The sequence below is a fragment of the Lissotriton helveticus genome, chromosome 1_1, assembly GCF_964261635.1.
Source record: "Lissotriton helveticus chromosome 1_1, aLisHel1.1, whole genome shotgun sequence".
Lineage (NCBI taxonomy): Eukaryota > Metazoa > Chordata > Amphibia > Caudata > Salamandridae > Lissotriton > Lissotriton helveticus.
In genome coordinates this window covers 2,001,374,652-2,001,397,885 of record NC_136057.1, presented here as the reverse complement: position 1 = coordinate 2,001,397,885, position 23,234 = coordinate 2,001,374,652, and the positions used below count along the sequence as shown (strand labels likewise).

General features: G+C 43.1%; 1 protein-coding gene across 1 annotated transcript in view; it reads left to right on the top strand.

Moving 5' to 3' along the window:
* Nucleotides 1-21,080, top strand: part of EXTL2 (exostosin like glycosyltransferase 2) — a 151,225-nt gene extending 130,145 nt beyond the window's left edge. The window contains exon 5 of the mRNA XM_078659256.1: nt 20,510-21,080. Coding sequence (XP_078515382.1) covers nt 20,510-21,001 — 492 coding nt within the window. The 3' untranslated portion in view covers nt 21,002-21,080. The remainder of the gene's footprint in view (nt 1-20,509) is intronic.
* The last annotated feature ends 2,154 nt before the right edge of the window (nt 21,081-23,234 follow it).

The following is a 23,234-nucleotide window of genomic DNA, read 5'->3' as shown; positions in this document are numbered from 1 at the left end:
TACATGACTCTCTCCTTCCTTTCACTGTGTAGGGCAGAGACATCAGCCGCCCCACAGGAGGTGGAGCCAGCACAGGGGAGGGAAGGCACAGCTCTGGAGCACTTTGTTGACAAGATTCCTTCTCTCCTTTCACAGTGTAGGGTAGAGACATCAGACAAGCCACAGGAGGTGGAGCCAGCATGGTAGAGGGAAGGCCCAGCCCTATTCAGGTTCCAGGTGCAACTCCTCCCTCCCATCTAGATGCAGATCTCTCTATTCACTACTGGGCTGCCCCAGCTTGTCTCCTTGAATCCCCAGCCCTGTCACTCACAAACCCAGACAAGGAATACACAACCTAGCAGAGGCAGGCCTGGATAGTTGGGCCAGAAAATACCTACTTTCTAAAAGTGGTATTTTCAAACACAGAATATTAAAACCAACTATTCTAAAAGATGTATTTTATTATTCTGAGTTCAGGCATACTAAATTCGAATTTCTACCATGTTCCCTGAGTCAGTTAGGATTATAAGAATGTAATAATCTAACTGCCCATTCTAGCCTATGGAGAACAGGTAGCCTTGCAATAGTGAAAAACGAAAATGGCTGTAGTTCACTATTAGGACATGCTACACACACCAGGGCATATCCTACCTTTTACTTACAATGCACCCTGCCCTTGGGCCTACCATAGGGGTGTCTGATATGAAGCAAAGGGAAGGTTTAGGGACTGGCAAGTGGGTGCACTTGCCAAGTCGACATGGCAGTACTAGACTGCACACAGGCCTTGCAATGGCAGACCTGAGACACACTTTACAAGCTGCTTCTGTGGGTGGCACAAACAGTGCTGCAAGCCGACCAGCAGCATTTGATTTACAAGCCCTGGGCACACATGGTGCACTGTACTAGGGCCTTACAGGTAAATCAAATAACCCAATCATGGAATCACCAATTAGTACATTAATTTAACATAGGGAGCACTTGCACTGTGGCACTGAATAGCAGTGGTACATTGCCCAAAGCATATAACCAGCAAAAACATATCAAAACAGAGGAGGCAATCCTTCAAAAATAGAAGGGAGACTCACGCCAATGATCCCAGGTCTAACCTATATCAAAACTAAAGATGCCCCAAAGCAACAATAGCGCACACAGCTTAAGAGGAAAACCTTCCGGTTTATTTTCACAAAGAACAGGCATCCGCTTTCAAAATTAGATGTTCCAACGCGTTTCGAGGCTCCTGCCTCTTAATCATGGGTGATTAGCAAATACAGCAGATGGACTCTGAAACTTTCCCTCGCAGCATGCCTCATTTAAATACCCCCAGTGGGCTTTGCGCAGTGCACTAGTGTGCCAATATCTTGCTGGGACTTGTAGTTCGTAAACAGTCACTTACAATTTAAAACATTCAATGGGCTCCGCTGATCAAAGCTTATTTTAATACATTGTTGCCCTCTAGTGGGCATTGAAGCTGACGCCAATTCACATTAATCTCCTCTGAAGTGCTGATTAATCTGGCACAGTTCCGACTCCAGCCTCCCACAGTTGACGGGATGGTGCAGCTCTCCACGGCAGGGCTGCCGTGTGAATGAATCAAAACCAAAGATGCCCCAAAGCAACAAGAGCGCACACAGCTTAGGAGGAAAACTCTGAAACTTTCCCTTGCAGCATGCCTCATTTAAGTCAATCTGCTGCATTTGCTAATTACCCATGATTAAGAGGCAGAAGCCTCGAAACGCGTTGGGACATCTAATTATGAAAGCTTTGTGAAAATAAACCGGAAGGTTTTCCTCTTAAGGTGTGTGCGCTCTCGTTGCTTTGGGTCATCTTTGGTTTTTATATATATATATATATATATATATATATATATATATATATATATAATATAGACCGCCAGTAGGTATATATAGTTAGGATTTTTTCTCTATGGGATTTTTGAAAATTCTATGTCTAATAACTTTGGCGTTTGTGGACGGAATTGGCTGAAATTTTCAGGAAAATGGCACATTTTGTTTCTGAGCAGCCCTTGAAAATTTGGGGGGGGTTCGTCAAGGGGGGGCCGAGAAAAAAGGGGGGGCCCAAAACGTGTTTTTAACATTGAGTTTTCCATAGGGCGGTTGGCCTCACTTTTAGCCCGAACGGCTGAATGGATTTGCACGAAACTTGGCAAAATTGTAGGGACTGGTAGCCCGATGTGCCTTTTGTAGGTCTCAATATATGTGCTCCAGTGGATTTTGAGAAATTAACGTTTAAAAAAAGATATATATCTGTAACAGCGGACCTGGCAGCGTCCCAGGACGCGTACTTTTCGCGCAACGGAGCTTTGTGAAGCGAAGCTGATTGGTTCTCCGGCGTCTGTCAACATTCCAAAAAGTCCGTAGCGGCCGCCATCTTGTCTCTCGGTAGGATCGAGAGACAAGAGGAGGTCAAAACAAAGGGGGAAATAACTATAAGGGGGCATAGTAGATCCTCGCTGACCCCCTAGGTTTGATGTGGAGGTTTTAAAAGGGCCCCGCGGGGCAAAAAAAAATAATAATAATAATAATCGAACGGCTGAATGGATTTGCACGAAACTTGGCAAAATATTAGGGACTGGTAGCCCGATGTGCCTTTGCTAGGTCTCAATATATGTGCTCCAGTGGATTTTGAGAAATTAACGTTCAAAAAAAGATATATATCTGTAACAGCGCTCCGCTTCGCGTAACGGAGGTTTGCGAAGCTGATTGGTCATTCTGTCACTGGGCTATAGTTGGGCTACATCTGGCTGATATTTGGGCTACATTTGTTTTTTTGTGTGTCTGGCGGCCATCTTTGGGCTACATTGGGCTACATTGGGCTTCATTGGGCTACATTGGGCTACATTTGGGCTCCAACATATATATAGGCCAATGTAGCCCAATATATATTTTTCAAAGTTAATTTTCGTAAAAACCACTGGAGCATATATCTTGAGACATAGCAAAGGCACATCGGGCTACCAGTCCCTACAATTTTGCCAAGTTTCGTGGAAATCCATTCAGCCGTTCGAGCTAAAAGTGAGTCCAAATGCCCTATGGAAATGAAGGAAATGAATGGGTAATTTGTAATTAGCAAATAGCTAATTGCAAACTAGGAATGGTAAAGAATCGCTATTTATTCCTTAAAGTTCGCTATTTAGGAAATGCAAAAAACTTTGATGATACATATGGCGGTTCATCTCTAACAAGATAAGAAGCATAGGGATACATTTATGATGACTGGCGCATCACCAGGGATGTGTTAGTCATTCTGTGCCGCTGTTCCGTCACCTATGGTGTGCTGCATTTACAATGCGGCGCATCATGGGGCAAAAACAGCACAGATGCGTGATGTATCTGTGCCGTAAAGGTGGCGCATTGCTGGAGTTGTATCGCAAGTGTGATGAAGCTCCAGCAAGGGTCGGGGGTGCCCCTGTCGCAGGGTTTCTGTTCTCACACAGAACTGTGGACAGAGGATTGGAACCTCGGCGAATTAGGGTGTCCCAAAACTCACGTTAGTAATCAAAAACTCCTTAGTAAGCTAGGTACAGTGTCACATTGGATATAACAAACTCTCAATGTTTAGACAATCCAGAATATGAACTTATAGTACCTCAGGATACGTGGAACTCATGAACAGTCGGTCGTTATATATTTCTTAGAAACCAGAACATGGAGTTAAGAAGAACACATGTGTATTTGAAATGTTTATTTACTAATGCCGTCTTCTCAGGCGTAGTATCTTAGATAATACAAGTACACATATTATCAGTAGCAAAATTACCAGCATAGTTACTAGTACATAAAAAGCGAATGGTGATAGTATGTTAACATGCTGTAAATGAATAAGAGTTAGCAACACTTATAAGCAGGCCCGGGCCGTGGAGGGAGTTACGGTGAGGCAGGGAGGCGGGGAGGGGGAGAAGCAGGGTGGAGAATACAAGTACACATATTATCAGTAGCAAAATTACCAGCATAGTTACTAGTACATAAAAAGCGAATGGTGACAGTATGTTAACATGCTGTAAATGAATAAGAGTTAGCAACACTTATAAGCAGCCGCGGGCCGTGGAGGGAGTTACGGTGGGGCAGGGAGGCGGGGAGGGGGAGGGGCAAGGTAGAGAGGGCTCCACCCTGCTTCTCCCCCTCCCCGCCTCCCTGCCTCACCGTAACTCCCTCCACGGCCCGCGGCTGCTTATATCTCACCCTCCCTAATACACATATTATATTATTTGCTAAGAAGGTCTCTTTGTGTTGGTTTAGGGCGTGCCCATACTTTAGTGTCTTAGATTTGAAGGAATCACATCAGCATACACCAGCTCTCTCTTCATGTGAACCGCATCAACTGTTGTGTATGTGTGTTCGGCAAAGCAATATAAAACCCGCCTCATGCCCAGAATTGGCAGAAGTTGCACTTATGTTATGAGTATGAAGTCGTGGAGATCAGACCTCATAACAATTCTGTATCGTGTTGTTCTTGAAACTTTAGCACTCGCTGTACAGATATAGTTTAACAAGCAAAGCAGATAGTAGAGCAATAACATATTATTCTCATGTAAACCACGATGAACTACTAGGTGGAAAGCTAAAGCAACAACTAAGTGTCGTGTGCAGAAGTTGCAAAAAAGGAAAAATGGCGTTTAAACCGGTAATGAGCCCATGCTAACTTAACACGGTGTAAAGATATCCAGGACCTAGATGACACCTCCCCATGATCCGGAAACGAACTGAATAAGATAATAGAAGTGCCATCTCATGAGAGCAGATTGCAAGTTTATATGTGGACGGTCCGCAAGGTAAAGCATTAAAAACTAGGAAAATTTAATGCTAAAGAAAAATAAAACAGCCAAGTACTTTATCGAGTCTTAAGCCAATAGGCAAGGTAAATAATAAAAACTTGACAAATAAGTCAATGAATTGTCAATGAAATGCTAGTACTCAGCATATCAAACATGAAAAAGGTCTATGACATAACTGTGTATGCAAAATAAGCTGCAACAGCCTCCAATAGGAAGTCACCGTCTTCATCCGAAAACAGTTCAGCCATCCAATTTAAAAGCGGAAAAGAACATACGTGCTCTCCCAGCACCGGATCCTCTATCACCATCAGAGGACAGCTCGGTGGGTTTTCAAGAAAGCTCTGTTCCAAGAAAGACTGTGCTGCCGCCAGTAAATTCCAGGGACCAAGTAGTCCATGCATCAATGCCACAGCCATAATCCTTTCGCCAGGACAAACCAACTCGTGAGTAATGATAGGAGTCATCAGCTGATTAAAGTCGACGTCAGGAGAAACCGGTCCGCAGAGACACAAATCAATGGCCCAATCGAAATCACAGGTCAGGCAGTGAAATACAGGCTGGACACAGGTGAAGTAGGAGAATCGAAAAGATAATCCATATGCCGTGCTTAATATCGCCAACGGCATTGTGCCATAATATTCTAGCATGCGATTGCGGAACAGTGTCAGCAGCTGCAGGGTGGGAGGTTGCATAGGAGGGACATCCATATTTAAAAATGTAAAAAAGCACAAGAGCGTCCGCTGGTAATGCAAGTAAAAATGCCAATCCACGAACCAGAGTGGAGAAAATAGAATGAAAGGAAGCAGGGATGACTCCAAAGATTTTCTCAAATGAAGTCACGAGACCACTGGTAACAACTTTAAAAAAGTGCGCCAGGGCCTTTGTGGAGGATGCGTTAAAGATAGTCGGAACCATCTTGCTGAAATTGAAAGGCAAATCTGAATTGAAAAGGGTCTGCACCTCTGTACGGGTGTTCGCTATGTGAAGCACGAAAGTTTCACGGGCCGAACTCAAGGCCACCTCTCTCTGAGACAAAAGAGCTCTTATTCTTGCCATGCCGTTGAAATCTGTCCCAAGGTTGGTATTTGTGGCCAGATTGAAAACTCCCTATGTTCATGTGTGGGAGGAAATAGAACATTTCTGCAGCAAATAACCCGTTCACTTACTGTTACGATAAAAGGAATACTTTTAATTAACTCAGAACAATCTTCATTATTGAGCATCAAATAACTACCATTTTCCAACAACTTGAACGTGGGGATGATAGCAGGAACTGGCGTGCCTTGCAACACGCAAGCCATATTTGGTCGGTGTTTGTTGCATGAACCGTGTAACTGTATGTGCCTACACATTAGTGAATGATCTGGCGTCTCAGTGCATTCCTCTCCATTCAGATAAACTTCTTGATCATCTTTGAAACATCTGTATGTGTATGGAAGCGACCAGACCTCATGAAGAAAAGCACTACCTAAAGGTTCATAACGACCTATTGGTATATATTTCATACAATTTGAAAACTTATATAAAGCAAAAGGCAGCGTTATTAAACCGTGGATAAGGCACGTTGCCAAAAAACCCGCAATCCTCTGCTGATGATGTCACTGAGCATGTCATGAATGATGTAATATGTGACATCATCAGCAGTGGATTACGGGTAATAGTATCGCTAGTTTACTCCCCTATAGCTGTCTTTCTTTTAACATAAGTGTCTGTTTCCTTCCCTTATACTTACTGTTTTTGGTTCGCTTCCGGTTCGCGTACATGCGAGCGAACTGGGAAGCGAACTAAGAGAAATAGAGGTTGGCACAGTTCCAAATATTGTACCAATTTTTTAATAACGGGGAGGTAGTTCTGAAAAGAACTTTTTTTTTTAATTGTTTTTGTTGTTTTATATTTTTTTTATTATTTTTCGGAACATTTTTTTACTTTTTTTGAATTTTTCTGAACAGTTTTATATTTTTTTGGGTTTTTCTTGGAGGGGGCAATGAAAACGATTCATTGTAAAGGGCTCAACAGGAGCAACAAAACAAAAAAAGAAGTATTTATTATTTTGGGCGTTTCGTACAAACTTGCATATGATAGTCAATAGCTCTGTTGATCAGAGTGATGCTTCTTTCTCCGTAGGAAATGAATCCATCGCAAAATACGCAGATGTGTTTTACTTCACCAAATTTCATTTGTATATTTGGCACCATCTCCCTGCCCTCTGGTCCCGTTACTTCCGGTACAACAGATCTTCTGGCCATAATAGGGAGATTATCTAGGTCGTTCCGAAACTGTGCAGCACTGTAGTTGTTAGGATGCCACCTAGTCATATGGCGATGCATTGTGTAGTTTCCGAAACTGTATTTTTTCTCGGTTCCTCTGGACAGTCTATCTTGACATATAAGGCAAGTTACGTATCTTGCATTTACTTTTTTCTGACCTTTGGGAATTTAAAAAAATTGCCAAATGAAGTTTTCTTTCCGGTGAGACGTCCTGGGCTGCTCAGGCAAAAACTGCCTCTCTTCGTGCTCGTCGTCCTGTTCCTCTTCTTCCTCTTCTTGTTGAATTATAACTTGAGCAGGTGGTCCACTCTTCCTTGGATGTGGTGGAGGTGGTGGGGAAGCACCAGCTGAAGCTACTAAAGAAGCCATTGCTCAGTGATCACAAAGGGTCTTTCTCTCACAATGATGAAAGTCAGAGTGAGGAAAGAAGGAGGGATTTTCATCATTTGGGGAAAAACAAGAGTTCTCAACCAATCAAAAGTGTTCATTTTAGATTATATGACCTAGTCTTACATCATTAGGAAACCAAAAGTGAAATGAACCAATGAAAAGTGTTATTACCAAGTCACATGACTTGCTGTGTTTACGTTAAGCGCTTTGCAGGGCCTCCCGGTTTGCTTCCAGAAACCTGCGCTTTGCGACTCGCTTCGCGTACCAGTTCGCTAACGTAGCACGTCATATGACGTATCACGCGACAACGTGAAACGTCATGCGGACGGGAGGCGTCACGATGTTGTTTTCTAACGCGGCACTTGCGGTAAAGAAACGTTTACCGGCTCGCGGTCTATTTCGCGGCATCAAGGTCAGCTAACGGGAAGCTTCCCGATTCGCGAAGCGGGAACGAAGAAAAAAAAATATTTTAAAAAAAAATTATTCATAAACATATAAAATATATTTTTGGATTTAAAGAAGAATACATTTTACAGCTACAGATATTAGCTGTTAAAAAACCAATGAAATTCACAGAAAAAACCATAGGTTATAGACCATATATAGTTAGGAATTAGCATTTACAAAACCTTGAAAATTCACTGAAAAAACCATAGGTTATAGACCATATATAGTTAGGAATTAGCATTTAGAAAACCTTATTTTACTCACACAAAACCATTGAAATTCCATATATAGTTACTTGCACTAACTATATATCGCGCACCCGCAATCCACTGCTGATGATGTCACATATTACATCATTCATGACATGGTCAGTGACATCACTGATGACATCACTGATGACATCTCAAATGACATCACTGATGACATCATCTAGTGTCTGTGTGTTTTTGTAAAGTTTAAATACGTTTTACATATTGAAGAATGAGTGGATGTATGGAAGACTGAGTGTGTGTGTGGCTGGCTGGGAGGTGTGTGACTCTGTGCATATCAATGTGTACTTGTATCAGCGATTGTATAAGAGAGTAAGTATGTGTTAGTATATGTGTGAAAAGTATGGTGTTCTGTGTTTAACTATAGATGAGGAAATCGAAGTGTGATTGATTCTTCACAGGACTGACTAGGTGTATGAGTGCATATGATAGTGTTCTAATAATAAGTGACTGTATGTATGAGTAATTGTATGGGTGAATGAGTGAATGTGTGTGTAGACGTACGAATCAGTGAGTGCGTATGTAGTAACTGGTATTGGTGTGTCATGATGTCATCAGTGATGTCATTTGAGATGTCATCAGTGATGTCATTTGAGATGTCATCAGTGATGTCATTTCAGATGTCATCAGTGATGTCACTGAAGTATGGTGTTCTGTGTTTAACTGTATAGATGAAGAAATGGAAGTGTGATTGATTCTTTACAGGACTGACTTGGTGTGTGAGTAACTCCATGGATGAGTGGCAGTGTGTGACTGTCTGCATAGGTGTATGAGTGCATATGATAGTGTTGTAATAATGAGTGACTGTATGTATGAGTGATTGTATGGGTGAATGAGTGAATGTGTGTGTAGACGTAGGAATCAGTGAGTGCGTATGTAGTAACTGGTATTGGTGTGTCATGATGTCATCAGTGATGTCATTTGAGATGTCATCAGTGATGTCATCAGTGATGTCATTTGAGATGTCATCAGTGATGTCATCAGTGATGTCACTGACCATGTCATGAATGATGTAATATGTGACATCATCAGCAGTGGATTGCGGGTGCGCGATATATAGTTAGTGCAACTAACTATATATGGAATTTCAATGGTTTTGTGTGAGTAAAATAAGGTTTTCTAAATGCTAATTCCTAACTATATATGGTCTATAACCTATGGTTTTTTCAGTGAATTTTCAAGGTTTTGTAAATGCTAATTCCTAACTATATATGGTCTATAACCTATGGTTTTTTCTGTGAATATATATATATATATATATATATATATATATATATATATATATATATATATATATATATATACACACACACACTCCAAGATGCACCGGCAATCGCAAGGCACTCAATAGCGGGTGCAAGCTCCGCGCCAATGCTCGCGGTGAATATCAAAGCTCAAAACCATTTCTTTCATCCAGGAAATGTGAAGCGCACTCCAGGGGTAAAGCGGCAAGGTTTTATTTTTCAGCCCACAAACAACTCGTGCAACAGACGCGTTTCGGACGCCAAGTCCTTCGTCAGTGTTTACATTTACCACCATCTGGCAGCAACATTTAAGGTTGGCCAATGAAATGGAAAACGGACAATACTTTTCAGAGAATGCAGCGGCCATTTCAAAGTGGGTTAAATCACACAATATACATTCAGAATACGTATATATCGAAAAAAACGTCATAAGGCTACTATTGCCCAAAGTTTATGTATATAATGCCGGCATTATATACATAAACTTTGGGCTGTTGCACGAGTTGTTTGTGGGCTGAAAAATAAAACCTTGCCGCTTTACCCCTGGAGTGCGCTTCACATTTCCTGGATGAAAGAAATGGTTTTGAGCTTTGATATATATATATATATATATATATATATATATATATATATATATATATATATATATATATATAGTGGTTCACAAAGCACAGTAACAACTGTGCCGATGCACTCCATTCAGGTGGCACGTCAATCACTCTAGCAGTCGGGTGTACTTGCAAAGATAATATTTATTTTACATCGGTTCCACACACAGAAACATGAAACAGCCCAACGCGTTTCAGCGAACCAGTCGCCTTGATCACGGGTAGTTGAGTGATGTTCAAAACACATATAAATAAAGTTTCAAAGAAAAACACTAATGCACACGTGATTACTTCAGTGAAGACATTAACAAAGGACAAAAGTCAAATTGCGGTGGCCATCTTATAGTGGTGTTTAGGCATAGTAAAACGTTATTGAAACACATGTAAAGAAAATGTCAACCGTACTGTGTTAACTTGCTCAAGAAAATAAATATTTCAATTGCTGTAGTATTTGCCCCCGGTTAGCTGCAGAACCTGAAATTCATGGGAGACGCTATCTATATAAGTTCAAAAATTAACGTTATATACACATCAATTTATCCAGTTGCTCATATTGTTCAAAAATAAAAATTACAAAATACCATGCAAGATTAGCTAATCTCTTGAAATGCCTAGCATCTACAACAAATTTTTATAGCGCAAGTGCCAATGTATATGTGTAAATCGCTTAATTCCCAGTGGATTAGGTAACAAGGCAAATCATAAACTCCAATTAGAAATTTAGAGAAAAAAGAGAAACATGTGAGCAGACCAGAAGAAGTGAGTCTGAGAACATCCTGCTGCCCCAGTGGGAAGGTGTCATGGCCAATGTCCAAATTAATCAAACTTTAAGAATGTCTCTCAGCAATCAAACTCCTCCACAGCTATCTGCAGAAAAGGGGAAAAGACAAAGCAAATATGCCTGTCAATACTAATGTCTATGCTTAACACCTATAATGTGACTTAAATTGACTTTCTAACAGTGCCCTATTCTTTCCCCACATGAATTAAACATGTGAAAAACAATAAATCAATTGATAATGTTTAAAAACAAGTTCTCGCAGAAGGCTCAAGTAAGTCTATTTACATTATATACAGAAGACATGATGCAGAAAGAGATATAAACAGACAAATACTGAAAAATCCTGCATGCTCAGGCAAAGTCTACGTGTCTCCCAGATGCCATATCATTTCCTCTTCAGAATTGAGGCCTCCAGGGATCAAGGTATCTAGATTGATAATATATCTATTTTCCAACTGTCTCAGTTTGCGGATTTTATCCCCTCCCCTTGGCATTGGTGGAAGTTTGTCAATGACAAAGAATTTTAGAAGATCACGATTGCTTTTGTGATACTCCTCAAAATGACGAGCCACAGGGGAGGTTTGATCTTTATTCTGGATAGCCCTCATATGTTGAAGGACTCGTATTTAGGCTGGGAACATTGTGCTCCCAACGTATTTTTTGGGACCAGGGCATACCAGAATATATACACAATATTCAGAGAGACATGTTAGATGTTTCCCGATGTTCTTGTCTTTCTCCTCTACTGGGAAAAATACCTTTTTCACGTTAGAGCTATACTTGCACTCTTTACATTTCATACATGTAAAGAAACCTTGGATGTTACTGGTCTTAGATCTTATTGTGCTAATTTCATTATGACTCACTTTGGTTCTCAATGAGTCTGCCTTCCGATATGTCATATTGGGATTGTCACCCAAAACGTCAGACAAAGCTGATTCTGTTTTGAGCACTTTCCAGTGTCTGATAAGACTTTTTTGGACTTTCCATGATTTGGAGTGGTAGGTTGATATATACCTGATGATTTCCTTATCCTGCCCTTTATCTTTTCTTTTAGGGTTCAATAGAGATTCATGGCTGATCTTATTAGCCTTCTGAAATGCCTCTTCGATGATTCTAGGATGATAACCTCTCTCTTCAAATCTTTCCTTCATGCATTTACTTTCTTTAGCAAAGTCTTGATCCTGACTACAGTTCCTCCGAACTCGGAGGAACTCGCCGTATGGAATACTGCGGATCAGTGTTTTAGGATGTCCGCTATCTGCATGAAGCAGAGTATTCCCGGCTGTCTCTTTGCGGAAAAGTTTTGTCGTCAAGGTTTTGTTGACCACCTCGACGGATAAATCTAGAAAAGTAGCTTTAGAGCTACTGATGTTTCCTTCTAGTCTCAGATTGAGAGTATTATCATTCAGATCTCGTATAAATGATTCAGCTTGTTCTCTAGGACCATCCCACACAATGAATAAATCATCTATATATCGCAACCATATTTTCACATGGCTGCGGTATAGGTGATGGGTCCTCGCTACTTGTTGCTCCCAGCTAGCCATGAACAAATTAGCAAAGCTGGGAGCAAAACAAGTTCCCATCGCCGTCCCCTGTTTTTGGCGATAGTAGGTCTCGTTGAAAACAAAAAAGTTTTTTTCTAGGCAAAAAGTCATCATCTGGATAATCATTTCTGTGTGTTCTAGATAGGAAACGGATCTGGTCTTAAGGAACCTGCTACATGCATCGATTTCATCATTGTGTCTTATTGACGTATATAGACAACATACGTCAAGAGTAATCAGCAGATAACTTTCCAGCCAAACAAACTTCTGTATTTTGTTGATGAAATCCCTGCTATCTTTAAGATAGGAGGGGGCTCCTTCCACAAAAGGACGTAAAAAGAAGTCGATATACTTCGATGTGTTCTCGAGTAGAGAACCCATAGAGGACACAATGGGTCGTCCTAGTGGGGAGGTGGCATTTTTGTGCAGTTTTGGCAAGAGGTATAATGCCGCTACCTTCGGATTTCTATTGAGTAGATAAGCATATTCGTTCCACTCAATGATTCCCTTACTCCTCCATTCCTTGAGGAGCTCAAAGTAGATTTCATTAGTTCTCTCGATAGCAGGTAACGAGGACACTTCATAACATTCTATGCAATTCAATTGGCGCCTACCCTCCTCTAAATAGTCATGTACATTCATTAAGACAACATTGCCCCCTTTGTCCGACGGTCTTATAACAATGGAGTGATCATCCTCCAAAGATTTAATAGCAAGTCTTTCAGATTTTAGCAAGTTGTCATTCGGCCAATAACTCTGTTTGGCCAAATCCTTAAAGTCAGTAATGACCAAAGACTCAAATGTATCAATGCTACATGTAGGTAGGGAGGCATTAAATGTTGATTTGGGCTTAAAAGGGTTAGGACAGTTCAGATTGGTGATATAACCCAAAGATGTCGCATTCCCTGATCCGCCCTCCGGAGTGCCATGCTCCAAACTGTTAAGGGCTATCAATGATTCTACTTCATTGATGCTTATGTTCTCAAGTCTGATATTTGATGTACTCTGTTCAATATTTCTGTCAGTATTTTTCACCTTAAGTTTATTCCATTTGTGTAAACGAAGTTTACGGGTGAATTTAAAAAGGTCTATGCGTTCCTGCGAATAAACAAAGTTAGAGGTGGGGCAGAACGACAAGCCAAATTGTAACACATCATGTTCACTTTTAGAAAGAGTACGTGAAGATAAATTTACCACGTTCTTGATAATAATTTTCCTCTTCTTTTCTGACCCCGTGTTTCCACTCCCATTGGGGTTGTGTTTCCTTTTGCTCCATCCGCCCCGCCTTGTTTGTGACTGGGTTTGGTGGTTTCTTCTCCAAGATTTCCTCTACCTCTGCCTCTTCCTCTGAATCCTTTGCCCTTTCCACAGCCTCTGTCTATTTGCCAGTTCTGTTGTTGTGCCGTTTGATTCATTAGTTTGAATTCCTGCCAAAAATGTATCGATTTTCCAGGATTGTTTGTCACTGGTGTTTGGCCGTCCTCAGAGACATCACTTTCAGCAACTTCTTCCTCTGATTCCGCGCCTGCATGTACTTTATCAAGAGTGGCCTGTACTCCCTTCCTGGTCATGTTATCGTATTTACGGCTGAAGGTGAAGACTCTCCCTGATTGGTAGTCTATTTTATCTCGCAGGAACTTGCGTTCCTTTTTGGCCACAATTTCGTCCTCATGTTTGCTTATCCTCTTATTGATCTCCTCCATTTTTTTACAGAAATCTTCAGTTGTTTCATCCTTGCCTATCTCGTCTTTCAAATCAGATATTGCCTTGAGCAAAACCAGTCTGTCCTTCCACGCATGTTTTATCAAAATTGATAGCATTCTATTTGAGCAATCCATGAGATTTTCCGCCCACTCCTCTGCCAACTCCATGTCTGGTTCCTCATATGAGGGAGCAATCAGAATTCTCAGTCCCCTTGGGACTCTTTTTTCTTCCTGGTATTTTTCCAAAGTGATGGCTTCCCACCACTTGGAAACCTCCTTGCGGATCAATTTTTCCAACTTCTGGTACTTGTTATGTACCGTCGTGGGCATTGCGTGTGGCTCCTTGCTGGTTTGTTGTCCTGCTGCTTGCACAAACATCATCTGTGCCCTGAGTCTTCTGCGAGATTCCGTGTCATCATCCATGCTGCTGTGTATAGAGAAATAATGTCTCTATTTGTTCAAGTGGATTTCCGTTTTTTTAGGTTTCATAGTGCACCATTCTGTTCGTATGTTATTCTTTGTTTTCGTCTGTGTCAATTCCTGAATGCCCGTGCCTCTAAACTATATATATCTTTTCAATCAATCTTTTTGGTGCTTTGTCAGGACCTGCGCCTCTGGAAATGCCTCAGCCACCAAGGAACTTTCCTGGTGTTGAAGCACCGGGCGGACTCTTTGTACGGCAGAGGGAATAAACTAAAATGTCGGCACCTAGCAGATCGTGAGTAGCACTAACAACCGGAGGTGGTGTAAGGTTTCTTCCGAGAATGGGGAGAACCTTGGCTTGATTTGTTCACCACGACTGAGAAAGCATAACGTCAACACATCTGGCATTGGCGTTTCTAAGGTGTCTCTTGCTCGGGGAAGCGTTCCACAGACCTGTATCCCCTTAACAATCCTGCCCCGAGTTCTCAAAAAACAGAAATCAGGACTGACTGAGCCAAGTTATACTGGTGGCTCTGTGTTGGGCCCTGAGAGTGTGATATTCAGAACTCCTGGGTTTGAACATCTGCCCCCTGATCAGGCAGTATCTCTGGAGGTTCTGCTGTCACAGTAGCAGGGAAGGGTTCTGCCCCGGGACTTGCAATCGCCGCCTTCATGCATGGGGATTGAGCGGCGACAGCTGACTACTTTCGACCTTCCCCCGGAGGTGATTGGTCTCTTCTCAGCAGCCAGGCATCCATCGGCAAAAATGCCCTCTCCTAGACATTTGCCTAGCTGCTACATGGGCGTTCCTCCATACGTTCACAAAGCACTATCGCCGGGACAGTTAGGTATGTCAAGAGGGATATTTTGCCCGCTTGGTCTTACAAGACTTTCTGGTTTGAGTCTATTCACAGATCCTCCTCCAAAAATGTACTGCATTGTTATCTATTGGCAGAAGTCTAATATCAGAAGAAACAGTTACTTACCTTTTGGTAAAGACTCTATCTAGCTGCAGATTTCTCGCCGATCCTTCTATCCTTCACATTCTATGATTGGATTCAATCCATTAATAAGATACCAAGCCTAGGAATCTGTACACTGGCCACACCAATTTGCATTTGAGCCGGACTCCGACTCCTTGCCAGATTCGACACATGATGTGTTACTCCCGCAACTGGTCTTTATTGAAACGGAGGGCCCCGTGTGGAACCCGGATCTGGTGTCCTTTGTCAGCCCTCGAACAACAACATGCGAGCTTGGGACTATCACACTCTCGTCTTCATCGTTTGCGAAACCACCCATGGAGGTTGTAACTACTCTTTCGCTCCTGTATGATGTCCTTAACGCCTCTCGGATCGATTTATCGTTCTTCTCTTCCCAGTTGTCTCATCTACAACCTTGTGACTTACGGTTGGTGGAAAGGTGTCGCTGCTTGAGCTGTGGAGTTGTGGTTCTAGAACTTTTGACTCTACTCTGTGGTACTGGTTTTGACTTTTTCGAACATTTTGACTCTCCTTTTAAGATGGCGGTTCGAGCGGAGAGAGCTTACAAGATGGATCCGAAGGGCCAGGGATGAGTTTGATTGTTGGACTGGATGTATAGGTTTCATTGCTACGGGACTTGTATCCTGTGACGTCGCGGGGGTCGAGTGGTGTCTTTACCGTCCCCGGTGGTTTTGATAATAATTGCTTCTTTACACTGTTTTGCTTACATTCCGGGGTGGTTTGCTGCTGGCGGGGGGTGGAGTGGCCTGGGGGCCTGTATGACATCTCCTCCTCCACTTTCTCTTTCCTACTTTTAGGACTTAGTTATGGGGCGACAGGCACGCTGCTAGTGGGGTTAGGCCATAGCCATTGCAGAGGTATAGGGTGGGGGTGTCGGGGGGGCTTTGTTTGTTTTATCTTTGTTTAGTTCTATGGCCTTTTTTTTTTTCTTTTTCTCTCTCTTTCCCTTTACACAAGAGGTGGTTTGTCTATCCTGATCCACTCCTTTTGCATGTCTGGCTGTCTACTTTATTTACTCATCCTGTTTTGTGGGCGGACGGGCTTTGGAGGTGGTGGCTTCCGGGGTGGTTGATTGTATTGTCTCCTTCGTATATTTGCACATCTTGATGCTTCGTGCCCCGTGAGTGTATCCTTCTTCATTGATTTGTTCGCCTACTTACTGGTGTAATGTGTTCCGTATTGTGATAGCCGATGTGTGTATTGTTTCTCTTGTTTTCTTCATTAATAAAAACATATATAAAAAAAAAAGGCATTGTTATATACAATACAAACAGCTTAAACTCTCGCAAATGCGATACCTATTGCATTGCAATAAAGGGCTTTCTCGACCGCTTGTTAGATTGTAAATTGCAGAGGAAGAGACAGGTCTGTGACGTTTTCAAAGTAGTGACAAATAGTGCAGTGAAGAAGATGTCTAAGTGTTGTAAATTACACAGAAACAAAGTGTGAAGTGAGAGTTAGATATGATCCGAACTTTAAACACTAATAAAGAACTCCAACACCTTTCGCTCTGTGATTACTCTGTTGCGACTCAGGAGGAAGAGTGGGAGTGGGGGGCTATTTCCTGCCCTCTCCGTGACTTGAGTGTGCGGTGTGGCATTGCGTAATGTCATTGCTATTATTGGCCTAATAAAAAACACTAAAGTCAACAAGAAAGGGAGCTATTCCACCTCATGCACAGTGTAGTGCATTGCATGAAAGGAGGAAAAGAAAGAAATGTAAATTTATTTAAAAAGAACCCTCACTCACCAACCTAGTTGGTGACATGCTTCATCATAGGGTCCTTACCCGAGTAGCCGAATGCCACTCGGGTGTGCTACAACACCTGATTACCTTGGAGCTGGTCTTTCGTGCAATGTGAATAGTAGTGAGAAAAACTTGAATTGGTGATGGTGGTGGCATTGGTGGTGGTATTGGTGATGGTGGTGATATTGGTGGTGGTTGTATTGGTGGTGGTACTGGTATTGGTGGTCATAGTGGTGGTATTGGTGGGCTGATATTGGTGGTGGTGGTGGTATTGATGGTGGTGGTATTTGTATTGTATTGGTGGTGGTGGTATCGTGGTGGTGGTATTGGTGGTGGTGGTGGTATTGGTGCTAGTGTTAATAACAGTCAACAAAAAGAGAGAGAGGGATTCGGGCACTCTTGGTCCCCAGTCAAATAGCAAATAAACAAAGGAAGAGTGTCCGTAGAATAAGCGTTCAGAATGATTATGGCACGTGAGATTGAGGTCAGTTGTAAGTGGTTGTATGGAAAGGCCAAATTCAAGAAAAAATACAGGATTTTTTCAGGAAACCCTCACTCACCCTAGTGGTGACATGCTTCATCATCGGGTCCACCGGGAGAGATCGAATACCTCCCCGGTGTGCTGCGACGCCAGGAGACTGCGGAGCAGGTTTTCGTGAGGGTAGGGAGTGAAAAAGTAGTGAATTTAAAAATGTCCAGGGTTGTACCAAAAAATCATTTATTGGTTGGTCAACCTGACATATTAAAAACTTTCTTGTGTGGGGAAAAACTAGCCAAATAAAGTATACTGGTGTTTCCCTTTTAAAGAGAGGTCAACATGTTTCTGCCCGTGTTATGTGCGACTTTACAGGGCTTTCTTCAGGACCAGTTTGCGAGTGTCACCTTGACAGGTCTGGGCACGCTAAGGCCCACCCTGGCAAAGGCAGTGAAAGTTAAAAATAGCACTATGTGTAAAAAGGTGCATGAAAAATAAAATCATACAAACTTGTAAGTTTGGGGTTTTACCTCTATTACGAGGAACCTAGAAGTTTGTAAACAAATGAACCACGCCCCATAGAACTCAGGAGGGGGGTGGGAGCGAAAATGGCACACCGCCCGCAACGCTCTGCACCCTCTCGGTACCTAGCTGCTCCCTCACTGGATCTCGTGGATGATCCACGAGATCCAGTGAGGGAGCAGCAAGGTACCGAGAGGGTGCAGAGCGTTGCGGGCGGTGTGCCATTTTCGCTCCCACCCCCCTCCTGAGTTCTATGGGGCGTGGTTCATTTGTTTACAAACTTCTAGGTTCCTCGTAATAGAGGTAAAACCCCAAACTTACACGTTTGTATGATTTTATTTTTCATGCACCTTTTTACACCTAGTGCTATTTTTAACTTTCACTGCCTTTGCCAGGGTGGGCCTTAGCGTGCCCAGACCTGTCAAGGTGACACTCGCAAACTGGTCCTGAAGCAAGCCCTGTAAAGTCGCACATAACACGGGCAGAAACATGTTGACCTCTCTTTAAAAGGGAAACACCAGTATACTTTATTTAGCTAGTTTTTCCCCACACAAGAAAGTTTTTAATATGTCAGGTTGACCAACCAATAAATGATTTTTTGGTACAACCCTGGACATTTTTAAATTCACTACTTTTTCACTCCCTACCCTCACGAAAACCTGCTCCGCAGTCTCCTGGCTTCGCAGCACACCGGGGAGGTATTCGATCTCTCCCGGTGGACCCGATGATGAAGCATGTCACCACTAGGGTGAGTGAGGGTTTCCTGAAAAAATCCTGTATTTTTTCTTGAATTTGGTCTTTCCATACGACCACTTACAACTGACCTCAATCTCACGTGCCATAATCATTCTGAACGCTTATTCTACGGACACTCTTCCTTTGTTTATTTGCTAGTGTTAATAAAACAGACTTTTGAAAACAACCCTGTCAGATTGCTTTAGGGCAGATGATATGTAACACGGATGTGCTGTTGTCAGCTTCAGCCCATTTGCACACGATTATGTGCTACCTGGAATTCACATGACTAAATTCACTAATCATTTGAAAATTAATTTTACCTGGGGGGGGATTTGAAACAGACGCCAGATAATGGTAGGTTAAAGTGATTGAAAGCGGGCGCCCATGTTACGGGGGCGGCCGTGCTGCCTAAAAAGAGGTTTCCGCTGAGTCAGCGCATGTCCGGCCTGCAGTAAGAGAAACTCAATAAAGTAAATAGTGCTTACAGACTAAATAACAGGTCCTGTGTAACAACCTAAGTAAAGGGGCCAGCAGCCATGGGAGGTTGAAAAAGTAGACAAAGACGTACTAAGGAAGGACTAAGAAGCCTATTAATGAATCCGAAGGCAGCATTTAAGAAAGACAATGACACAAGCCAATGAAAAATATGTGCGGAGAGTCGGCGCTGGCTTCTCTCCCATACTCTACTACAGCAGTCTTGCAGAGCGCTCGCTGCCGCTAGGCTCGACCTAAAAATGAAGGTACAATGTGCATGCATCTTTTACTAATCATCTACAATTGCTCACCCGCCCTAAATAAAATTTGTTAAAATTGTATATGAATTTCGACATTCCCAGCAATGCAAGTGACAGTGACTTGATTAATTCTTCTCTAAGCACGGTAATGATGCCTGATAAGTTGAAATGTGTCCTTAAAACTGCTTGCTGGAAATAACCTCAAGATTATCCTAATTACTTGAGAATTACGACACCATCTTGAATTTGCCGAATACCTGCTAAATTGTTGATGCTGTGGAACTTTCTTTGAAGCTAACCGCATTCTACATCCAATGTAGGCCTGGTTTAGATTTGTGAGCTGAGCAGAATGGGTGATAATTTCTATTCTAAAAGACCTCCAGACGGATATCCATGCCTGTGGCAAGTCAACTAATGTTGTATCTCAAAATAGGCAGATTACACTGCTCGGGGTAAAGACAGCATACTGTCCACAGTGTGGCCGATTTTCTGGATGGTTTGCACCCTTCTTTGTTCGTATGATTGTAACTTTGGTGAAGGATGTGAAAACATGCACCCCTTGGTTATATAGCCGATCATCCCTGTTTGTCTTTTCCTTTCTATACCAAAAGAAGCCTCTGCAAAAGAAATTACATTTTAAAGAAGTACAAGCTTGCGTGGCTAGGGTGTAGGAAAGCTGCCATAGTTTGGTTGCATACTGTGAGTGGTGGACTTGTATTCCTTTGTATTGCGTTCTTTCAATTAGATCACCCTGCACCTAGTGTGATTTGGAATTTCATATAATGCTCAACGCATGTTAGCAGTTTTTTAACAGCTGTGTGTTTGTTTGCTTTACAGCAATTTCCTGAACAGATTGTCGGCTTTGTGCCCAGAAAGCATATCCCAACTTTCTCTGGAATATACAGTTATGGAGGTTTTGAACTGCAGGCTCTTGAACCTGGCAATGGTGACCTGTACTCCATGGTCTTGATTGGAGCAGCCTTCTTCCATCGGTCGTACCTTGAGAGCTTCCTGAAGCAGCCCGCAGCAGTACATGCTCTAATAGATGAAACACAAAACTGTGATGATATTGCTATGAACTTTATTGTGGCAAAGCACACTGGCAAAGCATCCGGAGTCTTTGTCAAGCCAGTGGACATGAGAAATTTTGAGAAAGATGCAAGCAGTGGGTATATTGGCATGTGGCACCGTCCCGAACATTTGCTGCAAAGATCATACTGCCTAAATAAACTGGCTAAAATATATGAAGGCATGCCTTTAAAGTATTCTAATATTATGATTTCTCAGTTTGGCTTTCCCAATTATGCCAATCACAAGACAAAAATGTAGCTAATCAGTGAAAGTTTACAATTGAATTATTTCTATTTTTCGAACTGTTTTTAAATAAAATAAAAAATCCGATTATGAACATCCTCTTTCTCAGATTTATTCATGCCATTAAGAAGGAGCTTTTTTAATTCGTTCATCTCATCTTGTTAGGTTACAGTTGCCTTAGATCATGCCTCTTTCTTACCATTGGTTGGCTTCATTGTCACTATCATGTGCTTGCTTCTCTTTGGTCAGTGTGTGCTGGCTTTGCTTATTTTTCTTTTCTTTGTCTCTTCTCTGGAGTATGGCCCAACTATTTGCGTCTTTTCACTGCTCGCCCTTTTCGGAACTACTTTTTAGGTTTCGCCTGGCATTTACTGCGCAAGCAGTATCGCGCAGGCGAAAACTTATGTTTCACAGTATGTGCACTTCGTACCGCCTTCTCTTCCATTGGCTAGCTCCATAAATGGAGGCTAGCCATTGGAAGAGCGATCTGTCCGTCATTGCCGGAGCAGATTCGTGGGCGTTCCCGCGATTTTTACTCATCCCACCCCTTTTCCCACGTCATGAGGCGGTGGGCGTTGTTTTTTTTTTTATAACTTTTTTGGGGGTCATTCCTTCAGGCCGACCGCCGCCGGAAGAAGTCCTGGTGAGTGCTCCCCTCCCCTCCCGCTGTCCGTGTGCCCGTTCCCGCCCCCCCCGCTGTCCGTGTGCCCGTTAACCCGCCCCCCTCCCGCTAAATGCATTTCCCAATTTTCCCCCCAATCATAGGTACTCTATCTCCATCTCTGGAAGACTTTGGGGCTCTCAGTCCAGGCTCTTTCCTCACCCCTTCTCTCTCTGCATTCACCCCGTCCTGCTCAGCACCCTCTTTCTGTCCCTCTCTCCCCAACCCCTCCCGCCTCCTATTCTCTCCAGCACCAGCTTTCGCAGCAGGCGCTTCCCTCTCCGTGGTGTAAGTGTAACCATATATCGCGTCCTCCTCCTGACGAGGTGTTGAAGCGTTTTACGGAGTGTAGCCACCTCTTCCTCCCCCATCTGCAGCTCTAGCCTCTTCCTCATCTCAGGGTCTCTCCTCCATTTTTCTACACCCCCACCATCTGCTGCCTCTCCATAGTCTCTCCCCTACAACCGCAGAGTCCTCCGACCTCTTCCCCACCTCTCCGTCCCATGCCCCCTGCTCCCGCCATCCGGTGTCCCCTCCTCTCCCACCTGGCTATCCCCTTTGGGGGTCTGCTGAGTGCTCCATTCCTCTCTTAAAGGGCCAGTGCCTGCATTCTTCCCTCACCTTCCCCCCCCCGTTTCCATGGCTGCTCTGCATTCCTGCCCCACTGCCCCTTCCGTCCCATTTCACAGAGAGGCCCAGCTTCATGTAGGGGAGGCAGGGAGCCCTCAGTCTGCACAGACCCCTGTGACCATAGCCAACGCCCCGATGAACGCACTAAAATCCCAGGCCTCAGAGCGCTGCTCACTCCCAGTTTGGGGGTGCTGGGGGCCACTAACCAGCACAGCACTGCAGGGGTGCAGCAGAACGGACTCAAAGATCTGACATGGGGAGCCCAGGGTTCCTCTAGTCCCGGGGTCTGTAGACTAGTAGCAGGCCCCTCCTGGGTCTTATGAGCCGCTTCATCTCTGGGAGCTGCTCTGACAATTGGACACTTTATTTATTCCAAACTGACTGGGGCAGGGTTGCACGCTAAATCCCTGCACTGGCACGAAAAGCAAAGCTTCACTTTGAGGCCAAGAAAGAAATCTTGTGTTACAAAGAAACGAGATGCGATGTAAAGTGACCTTTTTAAACGCGACTGCTCGCTGAACCCTAGTCTCTGTTAATTAGAGCCCTGCGTCTCCGCCTCAGGCAGTCACATTCATAAATTAGGTATAAATTAGCCTTTAATAATTAAAAGCGCGAACCGGAGAAATGGGGTGTTTCATAAGCTTCTCTGGAAGTAGGCTAGCAGGCAGCAATGCAAGGACAGGCCACGCAGAGGGAGGCTGTTCACCTTAATACACACAACAGCAATGCAGAGTATAGAGAGGGCTTGTCAGCTTGTATCTTCAGATTTTCAGGATACGCAATGTTTTTCCATTGAGCTTATTCTGTTTTATGCAGCTAACAACCAAGCAATGAATACTGGCTGTGAAAGCACACATTTGGAAAAATGAAAAATGCCCAGTCTATAGTCCCACATTTTGCTGAACACACAAGTCACATTCAACAGCTCACACTACTTTATGACAGGTTGCATCTGGG